Raw genomic sequence first — 20,426 nt, forward strand, 5'->3', positions numbered from 1 at the left:
GGTACTACAATCCCCTTTATGTTTGAAATGTTTGTCTTCAGAATAGTCTTTAAAGGCCTATATTTTCTGAAGGTCTTTTTACAGTAATCACATTTATAATATTTTTTTTTGAGATGGAATCTTGCTCTGTTGCCCAAGCTGGAGTACAGTGGCCCAATCTCGGCTCACCGCAACCTCCGCCCCCTGGGTTCAAGTAATTCTCCTCCCCAGCTTCCTAAGTAGCTGGGATTACAGGTGCATGCCACCATGCCTGGCTAATTTTTCTATTTTTAGTAGAGATGGAGTTTCACCATGTTGGCCAGGATGGTCTTGAACTCCGGACCTCATGATCCACCTGCCTTGGCCTCCCAAAGTGCTGGGATTACAGTCATGAGCCACCACACCTGGCTTATAATGCTCTTATTAAGTATAAACTTTCTGATATTGAGTAAGATGTGAACAGATATTAATGGCTTTTCACATTCTTTGTATTTGTGCAATTTTTCTCTGGTATAAATGCTTTTTTGTGCCAAAAGGTGTGAGAATTTGTTAAAAGTTTTGCCACATTCTTCATTTCTGTAGGAGTTTTCTTCAGTATAAATTATCTTACCTACCCTAATGTGTGACTACCATTTAAAGGCCTTGCCACATTTAACACATTTCTGGAGTTTCTCACCAGGATGATTTCTCTTTGTTAGAAAGTTTGAGGTGTGGTTAAATGCTGTGTTACATTTTTTATGTATGTAGAGTTTCTCTCCAGTATAAAATTTTTTAATTAATAAGGATGGAGAACCAGTTAAAGGCTTTGCCACATTTTTTTTTTTTTACAATTGCAGGGGTTGTCTACAATATCAATTCTTACATTTATTCAAACAAAAAGTTTGAGGACTTTTTAAAGACATTTCCATATTCCTTATTGTAGGGTTTTTCTCTTCAGTATTAATTCTCTTAATGTAGAATAAGGGTTCACAACTAGTTAAAAGCTAAAGCTTTTAACCACATTTTTGTTTTTGTAGGGTTTCTCTCTAGAATGAATTATCTGATATTGTGTAAGGCCTAAGATGTGCTTAAAGGTTTTGTCACATTTTTTACCTTCATACAGTCTCTCTAATATAAACTCTCTTAGGCTTTGGGAGGCTGAGAGGCAGTTAGATCACCTGAAGTCAGGAGTTCAAGACCAGCCTGGCCAACATGGTGAAACCCCATCTCTACTAAAAATACAAAATCAGCCAGTGTGGTTACATGTGCCTGTAATCCCAGCTACTCAGGAGGCTGAGGCAGGAGAATTGCTCGAACCCAAGAGGCAGAAGTTGCAGTGAGCTGAGATCATGCCACTGCACTCTAGCCTGGGTGACAAAGTGAGACTTCATCTCAAAAATTTTTTTTTCTCAAATAAATTCTCTTAGATTCCTTAAGGTTTGAGGGCTGGTTAAAGGCTTTGTTACTTTTTTTACATTTATAAGACTTTTGTTCAATATGAATTCTCTTATGTACAATAAAGGTTTGGAACTGGTTGAAGTCTTGGCCACATTCTTTACACTTGTAGTGATTTTTTCAAGTATAAATTATTTTATGTATTATAAGGTCTGAGGGCTGGACTTTATCACATTATTCACATTTGTAGAGTTTCTCTCCAGTATGCATACTCTTATGATTAGCAAGACTTGAGGACCACTTAAAAGCTTTGTCACATTCTTCACATTTGTAGGGTTCCTCTCCAGTATGAATCCTCTTATGAGTATTAAGAGTTGAAGAGAAGGCAAAGGCTTTCCCACATTCTTTACATTTGTAGGGTTTCTCTCCCGTATGAATTATCTTATGTTTCTTGAGAGTTGAGGAGCAGTTAAAGGCTTTGCCACATTCTTCACATGTGTAGGGTTTCTCGCCAGTATGAATTCTCTTGTGGTAAGTGAGGGATGAGGATAAGCTAAAGGCTTTGCCACATTCTTCACATGTGTATGGTTTCTCTCCAGTATGAATTCTCTTGTGGTTAGCAAGTGTTGAGGAACGGCTAAAGACTTGGCCACATTCTTCACATTTGTAGGGTTTCTCTCCAGTATGAATTCTCTTATGTTTAGTAAGGGTTGAGGACCAGGTAAAAGCTTTGCCACATTCCTCACATCTGTAGGGTTTCTCTCCAGTATGAATTCTTTTATGTTTAGTAAGGGTTGAAGAGCAGTTGAAAGGTTTGCTGCATTCTTCACATTTGTAGGAATTCTCCCTAGTATGAATTATCTGCTGTTGATTTAGTTGTGAAACCATGCAAAATGATTTGTCATATTTTTTACATTTGAAATGTTTCTTTCCAATATGTCTTGTCTTATGTCTACTGGAATTTGAAAATTTACCGAAGACTTTGACACATTTATGAGTCTGAAATATTTTGTCTTGGGTAGTTGACAAACATTGGTTAACTTCATTACAACCTCCTTTTTGCACCTCGCACTCACCCATGCTTTTACATTTTTTTGCTTGTAAATTGTCATGTCCACATTTTCCATATCTTCTCGGTATTACTTTTTGGAGTGAATCTTTTATGCCCAGCTCTGGCGGAAGGCCTTGGGTGAAATGAGAACATGTAACTGAAAGACATAAAAATCACAAATTACTTCACTTACTACACCCAGATAAATATACTTCACAAATCAAATATATAAAATTATACAAGGTACATTAGCAAAATGGCATATCAAATTACCACAGGCCATAATTCCTTCATAGGTGTATAAATGTAACAAAAACATAGTGATCAAAATACCTTCTCTGGAAATTTATAAATAAAGTGTGTGCACCAGGTGGGCACAATACCAAGAGCCATATAGAGAGAAAAGAAAAGTCTGATACATTTACCCAACACAGCCCTTCTTCATCCCCAATAGAAGAACATGGTGTCTTTAGGAGTAAACTGGCTTTTATTACAAAAGACCAGAAAAATACTGGCACCTATATCTTTACTTTTGGTTTATGGGGGCCTTTCTGTCTTCCATGATAGAAAGTGCTGAATCAAATGGTAGTGTACTTTGAAATGACACCTTTAAGTCTTTTGAGATCAAAAGTGAATGTTACAACAGCAGAAAGACTGTAGTACGTGGACAGAAAATAGGTGTGGAAAGTAGCTACCTACTGGTAAGAAGAAACATGGAGAAGTCTTTTAATGGAAAAATAAATACAAAATTGCAGACAAGACACATCCTGAGAACATGTTTGAGAGACTCTGTGAATCTCTAGCCAAGAAAGAAAATTGGTTTCAGGCTATGCCAGGAAAGAGCTGCATTATAAAGATCATGAAAGGTAGTTTTATGTTAATGTTGAAATCTCAACCAAAGATTACAATGTATACAAAACATGAGGACAACATGATCTAATCAAAAAATCAAAAATTTTGAAAAAGCAACTACAAAAATAAAGAGGCATATATTAATTTTAAAAACATAAGATAATCCATATTATGCTCAGTGAGAAAAATGGAAAACCAGACACCTAAATAAAATCACAAAAATAAGAATATCAACAATAGGCTTGGAATAATAAAAACAAAACAATTGTGGAATTAAAAAAGAATAACTGAAAAAATTTAAAACTAAAAAAAAAACATAAGAAATGAAGAAGCTAAACAAACTAGCATATACACAAAAAGATCCATAACACATATTTAAACAAAGTTTCAAAAGTCACTAACCAGAAGACAATCTTGGGAGCTGTAAGATAAAAATGAGGTATTATTTATAAGAATAGTCCTCTGAGACATTTGACAACAGAAAGCTTACAGGTCAGAAAAGAACTGTGCACAATGGTCAAAGTGCTGAAAAAAATCTTCATGGTGAGAATAATAAAAGCAGCAAAAATGTACTACAAAAGAAAGAAAAAATAAAGATCTTCCAGAATAAACACATGCTGGAAAAGCATAAGCACTGTGTGTGCCCTAAATAAAATGCTGAAAAGAGGTCCTTCCACTTAAAATAACATGATGAAAAAAATACATAATCGTATGAAAATACATAACTTTCTGAAAAACATATGCATATACAAAAAATAAAAATCTGTGGTATTATTGTGATCATGCAGAAAACATTTTTAGTTATTCTTTAAAATTTGAAAGACAAAAGCATAAAAATAATCATAAAACATAAAAAGATATAATAATCAACATCAATAAGACGTATAGGGTAGATATAATGAGGACAAATTTTTCTATGCAACTGAAGTCATTTTTTTTACCAGTTTAAAAAATATTGTGGTAACATTTAGAGGTGTTATGAAATCTCCAGTGTAGCACAAAGAAAAAATCTTTATAGACACACAAAAGAAAATGTGTCAATTACTAGCATGAGACAAAGATTGATATTATATAATGGTAAAATGAGTCCATTTACTAGGAATCTATAACTATTATGTCTATCTATATGTATAAGCATATATAACATCAGGGTTTCAAAATATATAAAGCAAATATTGATAGAAGTGAAGCAAGAAATAAAATGGCAGCATAAAATTATAAACATTAAGACCTCACTTTCAATAGTAAATAAAAAATTGAAATAAAAACTTAATTAAAAAACAGAAAACCCGAAAAACATTATATTGTGTATGAATTCATTTTGCATTGCTATAGAAAATAACCTGAGACTGGGTAATTTATAAAGAAAAAGACTTCTTTGGTTCACAGTTGAGTAGACTGTACAAGATGGATATGCCAGCATCTGCTTCTGGTGAGGATATGAGGAAGCTTACAATTATAGGGTAAGGCAAAAAAGAACCAAACATGTCACATGGTGAAAGATGATGCGAGTATGAGGTGGAGTAGCCATGTTCCTTTACGCAACCAGCTCTCATGTGAATTAATAGAGGGAGACCTCTATGATTACCAAGGGGATTGATTGTGCCAAGTCATTCATGAGGGATTTGTCTCCATGATGCAAACACCTCTCATTAGGCCCCGCATCCAACACTGGAGATTAAATTTCAACATGAGATTTGGAGGGCATGGAACTCTCCAGTCAAAAGCAAGAGGATACACAATATTCTTATTTGCACCTGGTATGTTCTGTTAGAATACATAGGTCTTAGCAAATTTCAAAAGATCAGCCAGGTGCAGTGGCTCACAGGTGTACTCTCAGCAATTTGGGAGGCCAAGGTGGAAGGATCACTTGGGGCAAGAAGTTTGACACCAGCCTTGGGAACACAGTGAGACCCAGTCTCTACAAATAATTAAAAATTAGCTAGGCATGGTGGGGTATGGCTGTAGTGTCCGCCACTCAGGAGGCCAAGGTGGAAGGATTACTTGAGTCCAGGAGGTTTAGGCTGCAGTGAGCCAAGATTGTGCTACTGCACTAGAGTCTGGGCAACAGAGTGAGAAACCCTGTGTAAAAAAAAAATTAAGAAGAGCAAAATCATACAGCCTATTTTTTCTAACCAAAACTGAATAAAACTAAAAATAAAAAAGGTAAAACTGGCAAATCAAAAATATATGGAAATAAACACACTTTTCAATGTATTCTTGCACAAGTCAAAGAATTTAATTTAATATTTTTGCTCAAGGGTCAAAATAGTTAAGTGACAACTTAATTTGTTAAGATGTCAATATAACCCACAGTGGTGAACAAATTTAATATAATCTGCATCAAAATTCCAAAAGTATATTTATTCCTGTAATATTGTTTAAAATTTTTAAATTTTATTTTGAACTATATCTAGAGAAACACACATGAAAAACAGAGGCAATATGCTTCTTAATTTTAAAACATAATAAAAAGCAACAATAACAATAACTACGTGGTATCCACACAAAGACACATAAAGACATGATAGAACAAAATAGGGAGCCCAGCAATGAATTCTTCTCTGTATGACCAAATAATCTGCCACAAGGTTGCCATGAGCAGACAATGGAGAAAATAATCCCATCAACAGACAATGTTGAAAACTAGATATCTACATTGAAAAAATAAACTTGGATGCTTTAATTGCATCATATACAAAAAATATTTTAAACAAAATACTTAGACTGAAAAAAAACTAATGAAATTCTTAGAAAGAAAATATAGTGGAAAGACGTAACATTGGTCTTGGCACCATTTTCTTAGACATGCCATCAGATGTATGAGCAACAAAGAGAACAGAAAAATTTAACTGGGCTAAACTTCAAAATTTCTGTAATCAAATAACACATTTAATAGAGTGACAGTGCCACCCAAGAAACTGGTGACAATATTTGAAAATCACATGTGATAAGGCTTAATATTGAAAATATATAAACAACTCTTAGAAGTAGACAATAATAATTGAATTACTTGATTTAGAAATGGTCAAGCAAGCCGGGCGCAGTGGCTCATTCTTGTAATCCCAGAACTTTGGCAGGCCGAGGTGGGCAGATCACCTGAAGTCAGGAGTTTGAGACCAACCTGACCAACATGGTGAAACCCCATCTCTACTAAAAATACAAAATTAGCTGGGCATCGTGCACATTCCTATAATCCCAGTTACTCAGGAGGCTGAGGCAGGAAAATCATTTGAACCCAGGAGGCAGAGGTTGCCCTGAGCCAAAATTGCCATTGCACTGCAGCCTGGGCAATGAGAGTGAAACTCAGTCTCAAAAAAAAAAGAAAAGAAAGAAATGGACAAATGATTAAACTAAATTTTAATTAAAAAAGATATACAAATGGGAAGAACTATTTGAAAGGTTGCACAAAATTAATAATTTATAGAAAAATGCAAAACAAAATCACAATAGAAAACAAAATTACCTTACATCAATTAGAATGACCACTATAAATTTTTTCAAAAACAGCAACTATGTTGATGATGTAAGGAAATTGAAACCTATGTAAGTTGTTGATGAGAAAAAAAGATGCAGCTATCATAAAAAATATGAATGTTCTTTGAATAATTGAAAATGGAATTATACAATACAGCAATTTTATTTATAAATCTATATCTAAAATATGCAACACAGTAAAATGAAGACATAAGAGGTATCCTGCTTTTACATCCCCCCACAGCCAAGTCTCATAACCCAACCTCTAAATAAATAAATACATGGATAAAAATTAAAAAATAAAAAAATTGTAAAAAAAACTTTAAACTATATTTCAAGTCTATAGTAATGAAAACAGAATGGCATGTGCAGAAAAACGGACAACCACCAATGAAACAGAAACTACTATTCTCACACATTTTAGACATGATGCAAAAAAAATTTTTTAATGGTTTAACATAGTTTCTCAAAAATATGCAGATATTAGTGTGCCCCAAAAATAATGGCAAAGCAGTCTCTGATGAGCCATAAAGAAAACTTTGGCTCACACTGTGAACTTGAAGAAAGATTAATGAAGCGAAAGTAGAATCCTTAGAGAATTTAAAAGCCTGGGGCAGAAGGTGTCCCTATCTGAGAGCAAAAGAAAAAAAATGACTCGGGCTTCTCAGTAACTTTCCACGGAAGCACATCTCCTCAAACCACATTTTAAGGACTGGCTTCCTCCTTGACTTTTGTACCTCTCATCTGTGTCATCTGCTTCATTCACTCTCACTTACCTGGGTGTTTGGTTACCATCTCATTTCTCTTTATATTCCAAGGCTCTTTATTTTGCTCCAGACAGGTGATCAAGTCTGGCTTAGAGACAGCGATACCTGTTTTATTAAGGAAAAAAAGTAACATAAATCTTGCTGAATTCTTTAATTACCAAACTAGTATTATGCTTAGTAAAGAGGATATAATAGAAAATTCTAGAAAATTAATATTGATTCATAACAGAACTTTTTAATTATTTAGAAAATATTTTGAATTTGTAGGTCCTTAATTTCACTACTCAGTACTACTGAATCAAAAATTGGTGGCAGCAACTGAATTCTAAGGTGTGGGCAATGATATTTTATGCCATGACATTTTTGAAATTGCCACTAACCTAGAGCGAAAGATACATAAGCTCAGGAAAGGGAAAAGTTCAGGTCAAGATAAAACATCTTGAAGAATTTGTTCTACACCAATGAATCCCCAAGATTTTCTTAAAATCAGAGAGCTAAAATTCACTCATGCAAAGCAGAAATTACCAAAAAACATTTTAGAAAAGAGAGAAAAGAAATATATTAGGAATTGCGTATTGAAGTTATCCTCACCCAGGGAGACCAGGTTTCTGTAGTTCTCTAACATCACATCTCTATATAAATTCTGCTGAGCATGATCCAGGAATTGCCACTCCTCCAGAGAGAATTCAATGACTACATCTCTGAATGTCAACAGTCCCTGAAAAACAACAACAACAACAAAAAACCACTCATGAACACACAAACACTTACCACGTGGCCGTAGGCAGAGATTTTTATTTGACTCAAGTTAAAAAAGAGAGTAAAAAGAAGTGTTTCTCACTTATAAGAGTGACTAAAATTATTCAATGATAATTTTTAACACTGAAGTATTCTCTAACTCTGAGAAAAGAGGCTAGCATATGATCCACAATACCACTGTAGATATGATACTTTTCTGGATGATAAATTATTAAATTAAGGGCATCAATATGGACATGTCAATTTTTTTTCTTTTCTTTTTTCTTTTTTTCTTTTTTTCCTTTTGGAGACCAAGTCTCACTCTGTTGCCCAGGCTGGAGTGCAGTGGCATGATCTTGGCTCACTGAAACCTACGCCTCCTGGGTTCAAGCGATTCTCCTGCCTCAGCTTCCCAAGTAGCTGGGACTACAGGTGTGAGCCACCATGCATGGCTAATTTTTGTATTTTTAGTAGAGATGGGGTTTCTCCATGTTGGCCAGGCTTGTCTTGAACTCCTAACCTCGGGTGACCCACCCACCTCGGCCTCCCAAAGTGCTGGGATTACTAGCATGAGCCACCGCATCTGGCCTAAATTTAATTAAAAGAAACACCAGTTTTATGCAAAGTTGAAGATAACAGATAACTTCCCTGTTCTGTAATTTTTAACAGTAACATTAAGTAGCGTTTCTTTAGCACCCTAGAGAGCAAGTATCTCTTAATAGTTTTTTCAGAACTTTCTGGGTAATAAATGCCATCCTGTTTAGGTCAGCATTTTTTAAATCCTGTTCCACATGGGACTAATAGAGCACACAGATGAAATTTCAACAAGACATGTTTCACTTTTCATTAATATCCAAAGACAACTGTGTTTCCCCAGTAGAAATCTTGAGTATCCACACCTTCTCATGTTCAACAGCTACAATGGGAACATTTTAAATATTGCAGGTCATCAATTTGTGGTGAGAATTCTGCATGGCATACAAAAATCCAAGATGAAGAAAATATCTAGAAGGCTATGGTATGGCCAGGTATGGTAGCTCACGCCTGTAATCCCAGCACTTTGTGGGGCCAAAGCAGGTGGATCATTTGATGTCAGGAGTTCGAGACCAGCCTGGCCAACATCGTGAAACCCTGTCTCTACTAAAAATACAAAAATTAGCTGGGCGGGGTGGCAGGCACCTGTAATCCCAGCTACTAGAGAGGCTGAGGCAGAAGAATTGCTTGAACCCGCAAGGCAGAGGTTGCAGTGGGCCGAGATTGTGCCATTTCACTCCAGCCTGGGGGACAAAAGTGAAAGCTCAGTCTCAAAACAAACAAACAAAACAAAACAAAAACAAAAAAAGAAGACTATGCTATACAGAAAAAATTTTTTTTCAGAACCCCTGGACTATCATAAAAATAGCAAAAAATAATTGAAACAAACTCATTAGGTATAAACAGCACAAGCAGAGAAGTAAACATTTGCATGTTCCGAACACATGGCATTCCAAAAGGCAGAGTGGACACTGCATTTTTTTTTCTTTTTGAGACAGTCTTGCTCTGTTGACCAGCCTGGAGTGCAGTGGTGCAATCTTGGCTCACTGTAACCTCCACCTCCTAGGTTCAAGCAATTCTCCTGCCTCAGCCTCCTGAGTAGCTGAGATTACAGGTGTGTGCCACCATGCCTGGCTAATTTTTATATTTTTAATAGAGACAGACTTCCACCATGTTGGTCAGGCTGGTCTCGAACTCCTGACCTTGTGATCCACCCGCCTCAGCCTCCCTAAGTGTTGGGATTATAGGCGTAAGCCACCATGCCTGGCCCGGACACTGCTCTTGATCTGAGACATGCTCACCTGAGAAAAAGTGATTTTTTTCTTTTCCTCTTCTTTCTCTGAAATGTATTTTCAGATAAGATGCTCTGGACATATCAAACCTGCATCTTGAGAATATGCCTTTAAAGCACAACCGATTGACCTGCTACCGCCACACACACACACCCACGGCAGAAAGACCGAGACTTGGAGAAAACATTCACCCATTTTTGTTGTGTATAACTGAAAAGATTTAAGAGCAATGAGAGAGCGAGCTTCTCCATAACAATTAAAATGTAAGTTTCTTTTTCCCCTGCCCTCCCCTATCAGACTTCAGCAATTTTCTTTACAGTAATGGGAGCATGAACTGCACTGACCTCTTCCTACCAAACTGAAACAGGGCAGGCAGTGCAGCCTTCCTTTGATGCAAAGTTTGAACTAAACTCTCCTGAATGTGTCTTGAACCCCTCAAGTTTATAAATCACTTGGTAATCTTGGCACTACTTTATGCAAAGTGATTCTGCAGGATCCAAAAGGGTCCAGGAATGGGCTTTTTCAACAAGTCCCCTGTAAATGCTGATTGTGCTTTCCCAGACACATTATTAGCATCAGCGAGAGAAAGCTCCACATCAAAGAGTTAGAAAGATCTCAATTTGCAAACCTAATGTTATAATTAAAAGAATTCCAGAAGTAAGAGCAAACTAACTTCAAAGCTAGCAAAAGACAAGAAATAACCAAAATCATAGCTGAAATGAAGAAGGTGAGACATAAATAACTATAAAAAGTTTAACGGGCCAGGCACAGTGGCTCACGCCTATAATCCCAGCACTTTGGGAAGCCGAGACGGGCGGATCATGATGTCAGGACTTCGAGACCAGCCTGGCCAACATGGTGAACTCCTGTCTCTACTGGAAATACAAATATTAGCTGGGCATGGTGGTGGGTGCCTGCAATCCCACCTACTCAGGGGGCTGAGACAGGAGAATTGCTTGAAACCAGAATGCGGAGTTTGCAGTGAGCTGAGATCACGCCACTGCACTCCAGCCTGGGCGAAAGAGTGAAACTCTGTCTCAAAAAAAAGTTCAATGAAACCAGAAGTTGATTCTATGAAAAAATTAATAAGATAGATAAAACACTAGATTAATGAAGAAAAAAGAAATAATTCAAATAAACACACTCAGACTAAAAAGTCCAAAAACAACAGATGCTTGTGAGGTTGTAGAGAAATGGAATACTTATACCCTGCTGGTGAGCGTATAAATTTGTTTAACCATTGAGAAAAACAGTTTGGCAATTTTTCAATAACCTGAAAACAGAATTACCATTTGACCCAGCAATCCCACAACTGGGAATATAACCAATGAATGTAAGTTATTCTACCATAAAGACACATGCACGCACATGTTTATTACAGCACTATTTACAATACGAAAAACAAGACATAAACCTGTATGTCTTCAATGGTAGGCTGGAGAAAGAAAATGTGGGATGTACACACCATGAAATATGATGCAGCTATAAGAAAGAAAAACATTATGTCCTTTGCAGTAACATGGATGGAGCAGGAGACCGTTATTTTTAGAAAACTAGTGCAGGAACAGAAAATCAAATACTGTATGTTGTCACTTATAAGTGGGAGCAAAATAATGACAACACGTGGACACAAATAAGAGAACAGACACTGAGGCCCAGTTCAGTGTGGAGGGTCACAGGATGAAGAAAATCAGAAAAAAAATCTATTGGGTACTATGCTTAGTACCTGACTGATAAAATAATCTGTACACAAAAACTTCATGATATGATTTTACCTATATAACAAACTTGCACATGTACTCTTGAATCTAAAATAAAAGGTAAAAGAAAAAAAATTCTGTTGGGCGTGGTGGCTCACACATGTAATCCTAACCCGTTGGGAGGTTGAGGCAGGCAGATCACCTGAGGCCGGGAGTTCGAGACAAGCCTGGCCAACATGGTGAAACCCTGTCTCTAATTAAAAATACAAAATTTAGCCAGGCGTGGTGGCATGCAGCTATAATTCCAACTACTTAGGAGGCTGAGGCAGGAGAGTCTCTTGAACCCGGGAGGCGGAGGTTGCAGTGAGCCGAGATCAGGCCACTGTACTCCAGCCTGGGTGACAGAGCAAGACTCTGTCTCAAAAAAAAAAAAAAAAATTCGTGGGTGGGAAAGAGCTCAAGGTAAGTGATAGGACTGGTTTGTACTACAGACAGTGGTCCATGTGGGGCTATACTCTGATTTAGTCCTGTGTCCATGCAGGCAGATTAGACTATGATCAAGTGGTACAGATCCCTACATTGGTGGAGGAAACAGGTTGCTACTGCAGATTCAGTGTCTGGGGCTGGGGATATGCCAGGAAACTTGTAAGCACATTAATGGGATTTTGGCAAGAAGCACTAAAAGCAAAAGTGCTGTGGTGGAATACTTGAGGGTTATGCCTAGTCCTGGGAGGGGTGTGGATGCATCAATGTCTAGTGGGTCTGTCTGTGAATGTGTGAGAATCATGTGGTGGTAGCGGTGAAAGAAGGAGGTCTGTTTATCAGAATTCCTTTTCTCTAAGTTTTTAGTCCCCTTTCACCCTGAGAGGAGACCTAGAATCACAGGACAATGTGCAGTGTGACAGCCTGTGTGCAGGAGAACACAGCCTCCCCTTACCAGACACCCAGAGTCCCCCTCCAGGCCAGGCCTCTGTAATATCTCTTTTCTGATACCAAATCTGTGGAGTTTGCTAACCAGGAAGCAATTTTTTCCCTTTTTTTTTTTTTTTTGAGATGGAGTCTCACTCTGTTGCCCAGGCTGGAGTGCAGTGACATGATCTCAGCTCACTGCAACCTCCACCTCCTGGGTTCAAGTGATTCTCCTGCCTCAGCCTCCCGAGTAGCTGGGATTACAGGCACCCGTCACCACGCTTGGCTAATTTCTGTATTTTTGGTAGAGATGGGGTTTCACCATGTTGGCCAGGCTGGCAACAAGCAATTTTTTAACACCAACTTATTGTCTAACATTTCCATCCTGATACCACCCAGAGTCAGCACAGACCATAATTCAGAGCTCAGTCTCATCATATTGCCCTTACTGCATATGCCTGTCACAAATCCCAGGGACCCATCTATGCTTCTCAGCTACTGTCTGTAAATTGGAGACTCCCATCATCTACCTCAAGTTCAATAATTTGATAGAGATACTCACAGAATTCTGCAAAATCCTGTACTTATGTTAACCAGTTTGCTATAAAACATGCAACCAAGAAACAGTGAAATGGAAAAGATGTATAAGACAAAAAAAATGTTGGAGAAGATGGGGCATACAGATAATCTTGGTAAATGGCTGTGATTAGTAAAATTCTCCAGCCTGGCATGATGGCTCATGCCTGTAATCCTAGCACTTTGGGAGGCTGAGGCAGGTGGATCACCTGAGGTCAGGAGCTTGAGGCCAACCTGGCCAACGTGGAGAAAACCCAGCTCTACTAAAAATACAAAAAATTAGACGTGGTGGGCCTGTAATCCTAGCTACTTGGGAGGCTGAGGCAGGTGTATTGTTTGAACCTGGAAGGTGGAGGTTGCAGTGAGCTGAGATTGTGCCACTGCATTCCAGCCTGGGTGACAGAGCAAGACTTTGTCTCAAAAAAAAAAAAGTAATAATAAAATAAAATAAAACAAAATAAAATAAAATTCTCCATCCTTTGTGGTCTTCAGCAACAGCTTAATAGAAAGAAACATTCTCCCCATTATGACTTAGATGGTGTTGTATTTTCTCACTTATCACATAGCCAGACATAGACTCTGCAAATTTCTACTTATGAAAGAATCTGCTAAATACTTTAATTCAGTGGTCAAAACAAAATACTTCTGAATCAACTTTGCTTACATTTTTCTTTTTTCCCAGGGCTTCTGACCTTTGAGCTACTTTCAGTCTGAGCCAACATACAACCCCATTTTCTGTCTTTCCTTAAAAACATGCTATCTTCAGGGTAAAACATTCTCTGATCTAGAATCTAATTTTGCTCCCTTCTATCGTACCATTCTTACTCCACCTTCCTTCTAAATTTGTTTGCTATTCTCTATGAAAGAAAGTGCTTGTCTGCCTAAACATTGATATCCTTAAAAATCTTATACCTGGTACTTTTTTCTGTTGTTGGGATTCAGAACTTATTACCTAAATCTGATTTTGCTTTATTTTACAAAGTCTAGAAACTGCCCCAAAACATCAACATCTTTATTTTCAGTAAGGTCTTTCCAATTCCCATCTATTCTAAGTCTAACTGCATCTGCCTGTGGGTCCCCAACTTTCCTGGGCTCTGTTGCTCATCTCAGTATAAAGGCTTCTTGCATTGCTGGGTGAGCAGGCCGGGACATCTGCAGGAGAGGCTCCCTAGAAAGAACTGACTAGGCCTTCATTAACCTCCTTTTGCAGACTCAATATTGCCCTTAGCTTGGAGTTACAGGGCTCAGGCTTTAATTTCCAAGTCAGAGATGTTCACTTAGTTTTTGAAACTAAGTGTTAGATAAATTCAGAAAAATTACTGGAACACAGTGTTTACACAAAGGGAAAAAATTTTAAGGTGCTTATATTTTATAGCTCAATGAGAAAAGCAAAAGTATCTATCTCTTTCAGACAATACACATATCATTTTCTTATGTCCATAACAGGACAATCTGTAATTAGTACTATGACCAAATTCCTAGAAGGTGCGCAGTCCCATCTCATAAAGTTTAGCATAAAATTCAGAAATCAAGATAACAGGGCCAGGAGCAGTGGCTCTTGCCTGTGATCCCAGCATTTGGAGAGGCCCAGGTGGCCGGATCACCTGAGGTCAGGAGTTCGAGATCAGCCTGGCCAACATGGCAAAACCCTGTCCCTACTAAAAATACAAAAATTAGCCAGGCGTGGTGGCAGGTGCCTGTAATCCCAGCTACCTGGGAGGCTGAGGCAAGAGAATCACTTGAACCCAGGATTCGGAGGTTGCGGTGAGCCAAGATCATGCCACTGCACTCCAGCCTGGGCAATACAGTGAGACTCCGTCTCAAAAATAAAAATAAGATAACAGGATGTAGAACAGAAGTATTTACTGTCACATAATAATTTTGCAAAAAGAGACGCTGATGTTTTGATGAATCTATGTCATTCCCCAGTTATCTACCACATTTTCTTGTGCAAATGTATTCATTTCCGACGGCCATAATGGAAGAGACATTTTTCATATTATTTCCCTTGGTAATATTCGCAAAGCTAAGCCTTAGAATACTGCGTGAAATCACACAGCCAAAAAATAACACACCTGAGAAAACTTCTATGCTCACTCTGAAAAAGAAAAGGGTAAATGCAAATTTCTAACAAACAGAATACATGACTAAATTTTTTTTTCTGAAACTCCTCTCTTTTATGACTTTTGTAAATATTTTCTTACTTATTGAGCTCTACCGATAAAATGCAATTTACAGTTAACTAACATAAGTTGAAAGAAGTGAAAATATCTTTTCAAGGTGACAAACCCAGGGAGTGGCAGTGCTGATTGGAACACAGACACGTCTGACTCATGTGTCAAGTCAAGCTATCTAATCACTTGAGAGTCTCCCATGCACCTCCTGCTCACTGAAATGCTCAATGACAACCATTCCAGGAGACATTGCACCGTGCCTTGGTGAGTTCCCCAGGTGCAATCACTTTGAGATTCTTGCACCATCTTATTGGGGTCAGTTTTTCTTGTCTTTAGAAATAGTTTTTATTTCCCTTCACAAATCTGACAGAATCCAGAGGGCAGAAATTACTTCTGTGTTTTTCCCTCAATACCAGCATATGATTGGCTGACTAGCAATGTGTCTCCATGAAATGGAAGCTGAGTTGTGTAAAGACAATTCTAATGTCACAAGGGATTCGCTTTTTATAGGAAAAGTATACTAGGAGATTGCTCACAGCCCCAAGGCATTCATTTGCTCTCTTCTCTTGAAAGGCTACACTTCATATCATGTGCTGTTCTCTAAAAGAAAATAACTCAGGAGATGATATTCACTAGACACTCCAGCAGACACGGCCAAGGTGGGTTGATATTCACTAGACACTCTGGCAGACAGGGCCACGGTGGGTATCTTGGTTTATCCCAAAGCAGTACTAAGATCCAGAACCAGGAAAAACCTAAAGTGGGACTGAAGAAACATTACCCTGTAGGGTTTCCCCCAAAAAAACTCAACCCACACATTATGATAAGATGTCTGAGCTTGGACAAGACAAAGGAAGAGGCACACAGATTTTTTACAATACAGTGTCAGAGGATTACTCTCTGCCTTTTCTCTCCTTTTCTTTTATTTTTTTTGAGACATGGTCTCACTCTGTTGTCAAGGCTGGAGTGCAGTGGCATGATCTTGGCTCACTGGAACCTCCATTTCCTGGATTCAAGTGATTTTCTTGTCTCAGCCTCCTGAGTAGCTGGGATTAGAGGCGCCCACCACCACACCTGGCTAATTTTTTTGTATTTTTAGTAGAGATGGAGTTTCATCATGTTGGCCAGGCTGGTTTCTAACTCCTGACCTCAAATGATCTGCACCTTGGTCTTCCAAAGTGTTAGGATTACAGGCGTGAGCCACTGCTTCCGACCTCTGCTTTCTTCTTATGTGAAATATTTATAAATGGGAAACTTTTTTTTACAAAGCATTGAATGGCACTTTTTAAGTGTCATCCAATGAGTTTTAAAAAAATAATTAATGTAAGTACTGTGTCTGAAACATACAAGAAGGGACAAATAGGTAATAATGTGAGTTAGAAGGAAAAGTTGGCATTTGGGAATGTCAGATGGAACTGGAAATTTGATATTTTACTGCAAGCCAGTTAGTCTGTGAGAACAGGGAAACTGACTTAAGACCTTGTTTAAGACACGGTTGAGGCCCGGCGTGGTGGCTCATGCCTGTAATCCCAGCACTTGGGAGGCCAAGCAGGCAGATCATCTGAGGTCAGGCGTTCGAGACCAGCCTGGCCAACATGGTGAAACCCCATCTCTACTAAAAATACAAAAATTAGCTGGGTGTGGTGGTGCAGGCCTGTAATCCCAGTTACTCGGGAGGCTGAGGCAGGAGAATCACTTGAACCAGGGAGGTGGAGGTTGTAATGAGGTGAGATCGAGCCACTGCACTCCAGCCTGGGTGATGGAATGGGGCTCCATCTCAAAAAAAAAAAAAGACACAATTGAACAATGCAGGCTGCCTGCAATAGCTTATTCCTGTAATCAGAGGACTTTAAGAGGCAAAGGCGGCCAGATCACTTGAGGCCAGGAGTTTGAGACCAGCCTGGCCAACATGGCAAAACTCTATCTTTACTAAAAATACAAAAATTAGCCGGAAGTGGTGGTGGGTGCCTTTAATCCCAGCTACTCAAGAGGCTGAGGCAGGAAAATCACTTCAACCCAGGAGGTGGAGGTTGTGGTGAGCTGAGATCACACCACTGCACTGCAGCCTGAGCAACAGAGCAAGACTCTGTCTCAAAAAAAAAAAAAAAAAAAAAAGCAAGGGAAAGCCAGTTTCCTGTAGAGTGTAAAAATATTTAAACAGCAGGCAATTAGACTAAGGTGGATTGATTTTTCTCGGCTCTCACTAAAAAAAAAAATTTAACTCAAATGTATCTCTTATGGCCATGAGTGGTGGCTCACGCCTGTAATCCCAGCACTTTGGTAGGCCGAGAAGGGCAGATCATTTCAGGTCAGGAGTTCGAGACCACCCTGGCCAACATGGTGAAACCCCATCTCTACTAAAAATACAAAAATTAGCCAGGCATGGTGGCGGGCACCCATAATCCCAGCTACTCGGGAGGCTGAGGTGTGAGAACTGCTTGAACCTGGGAGGCTGAGGTGTGAGAACTGCTTGAACCCGGGAGGCAGAGGTTGCAGTGAGCCAAGATAGTGCCATTGCACTCCAGTAAGGACAACAGAGCAAGACTCCCTCTCAAAAAAAAAAATTGCATTTCTTGGAAATTACTATATTGAAGAAAAAAATTCAGGCCTGGTCAACCACAGACTGCTAATTAATCTGTGATGACATAGCCAAGAAATTTTCACCTGGATCTTACAAATAAGGAAACTACATAACTTTACCAAAGCAGTTACTGAATTTGGTTTGCTTCATCATGCAACTTATAACAGACTTCTTCAAATCTCTCCCATGGACCACAACCCACAAATCATAGCTGGGTGCTCTATGATTCTTGAATCACATTTTGATCAAATTGTCTAATATTTTTACAGTGACTCCTATACATTTCTAAAAGGAAAAATGAGGAACTAGGGAGCCCAGGGACCACAGCTCTTTCCACTTATGAAGCCCACACCCTGAGTCAGGATTCTCCCCTGATGACTTTCCCATCCCTGCACAATCTGGGTGAGATGAGGCGCTGGGAGTGCAGAGCCGCCCAGAGAGGGCTCCAGCCCAGGGCAAAGCCACTGCAGAGGAAAAAGACTGAACTCCCAGGGTCCCAGCCGCTGGCCCAGGCACCATCTCATGGCTCGAGGGGACTAACGGCCCACCTGGGCCAAGGAGGATTTGGGTCCTCAGACTCCAGAGCTGACTGCGAGGAAGTTTGGGTCCTGCTACAGCCACTTTCAGCCGGTTCCAACCAGCCCCCACCCCTCTCTCACGGTGACAGACCCAGCACTCACCATTTCTCGGCTTCCAGGGGATCCCGGTCTTTTAGCCATAAATCTGCGGATACCTGCAGAACACAAGGCCGCAGTGGCTTGGCCTCTAGCAGCAGAAGACGCAGAGCAGTGAAGAGAAGAACTGGAGCGCTGGACTCAGAGAAACACAAAGGACCCGGAAAATTACGGAAGCGTCCTGTTCTCTCCAGCTGCACGCCTGACTGGACAGTTTCTAATATACGGCCCCTGATTGGATAAGGTTTCAGGACCCACCCTTCACGCCCTGAGTGACGAAAAATGTGATCAGACACTGGGCGAAACAAAGCAAAAATAACAGGCTAGGCTGCAGCCTTTACAGCCAAGCCTTCTTCCCTGATCTGAGCCAGGCCAGCCCTAGAGGACATTTGCATTTAACCTTGTGTATAATGTCATATGCATTTATAAATGATATATAATGTAGTTATTCATAAACTGAAAAAATATAATGACAATTATTTTAAAATTTCAGACTTTATGACCTTCCTTGCCGCGGATCCTTTGCAGTGATATGGTTTGGCTCCGTGGCTCCACCCAAATCTCATCTCAAATTGTAATTCATGGCCAGGCGTGGTGGCTCAGGCCTGTAATCCCAGCACTTTGGGAGGGCGAGGCGGGTGGATAACGAGATCAGGAGTTGGAGACCAGCCTGGCCAATACGGTGAAACCCTGTCTGTACTAAAAATACAAAACTTAGCCAGAGTGGTGGTGGGCCTCTGTAGGCCCAGCTACTCAGGAGGCTGAGGCAGAAAAATCGCTTGAACCCGGGAGGTGGAGTTTACAGTGAGCCGAGATCGTGCCATTGCACTGCAGCCTGGGCGAAAGAGCCAGACTCGGTCTCAAAAAAAAAAAAATTGTATTTGCCACATGTCAGGGCACAGACCAGGTGGAAGGTGATTGGATTATTAGGGGGGATTATCCTCATGCTGTTCTTGTGATAGTAAGGGAGCTCTCAAGATATTTTAAAACGTGGCATGTTCCCCATACCCGGTTCTCTCTCTTTTTCCACCAAGCAAGGTATGCCTTGCTTTCCCTTCACCTTCTGTCATGGTCATGATTGTAGGTTTCCTGAGGATTCCTCAGGCGTATAGAATTATGATTCAATTAAACCACTTAAAAAAATTACGCAGTGTGAGGTATTTGTTTATAGCAGTGTGAAAACGGACTAATACATGCAGGCAGCCTGAGATTCCAAAAAGGAGGCAATCCTCTGCAGTAAAATATGAGCCACATGTAAATTTTTTTTTTTTTTTTTTTTTTGAGAAGGAGTCTCGCTCTTTCACCCAGGCTGGAGTGCAGTGGCGCGATCTCGGCTCACTGCAGTCTCCGTCCCCTGGGGTTCACGCCATTCTCCTGCCTCAGCCTCCCGCGTAGCTGGGACTACAGGCGCCCGCCACCTCGCCCGGCTAATTTTTTTGTATTTTTCAGTAGAGATGGGGTTTCACCGTGTTAGCCAGGATGGTCTCGATCTCCTGACCTCGTGATCCGCCCGCCTCGGCCTCCCAAAGTGCTGGGATTACAGGCGTGAGCCACCGCGCCCGGCCGTAAATTTTGAATTTTCTAGTAGCCAAATACTAAAAAGTAAAAAAAAAAAAAAAAAAAAAAAAAAAAAAAGTAGGGCCGGGCGCAGTGGCTCACGGTTGTAATCCCTGCACTTTCAGAGGCCAAGGTGGCAGACCACCTGAAGTCAGGAGTTTGAGATCAGCCTGGCTAACATGGCAAAACCT

At 39.7% G+C, this 20,426-nt stretch overlaps 1 protein-coding gene across 1 annotated transcript; it reads right to left on the bottom strand.

Moving 5' to 3' along the window:
- Window positions 1–1,409: 1,409 nt before the first annotated feature.
- LOC129489861 (zinc finger protein 679) lies at window positions 1,410–18,833 on the bottom strand. Its single transcript, XM_055293048.2, has 4 exons — window positions 18,685–18,833; window positions 8,092–8,218; window positions 7,510–7,605; window positions 1,410–2,561 (listed from the first exon to the last, which is right to left on the bottom strand). The coding sequence occupies exons 1-4, from the start codon at window positions 18,721–18,723 to the stop codon at window positions 1,588–1,590; spliced, it is 1,236 nt and encodes a 411-aa protein (XP_055149023.1). The 5' UTR covers window positions 18,724–18,833; the 3' UTR covers window positions 1,410–1,587.
- Between the last annotated feature and the right edge of the window lie 1,593 nt (window positions 18,834–20,426).

Source organism: Symphalangus syndactylus, chromosome 9 (genome assembly GCF_028878055.3).
Source record: "Symphalangus syndactylus isolate Jambi chromosome 9, NHGRI_mSymSyn1-v2.1_pri, whole genome shotgun sequence".
NCBI lineage: Eukaryota > Metazoa > Chordata > Mammalia > Primates > Hylobatidae > Symphalangus > Symphalangus syndactylus.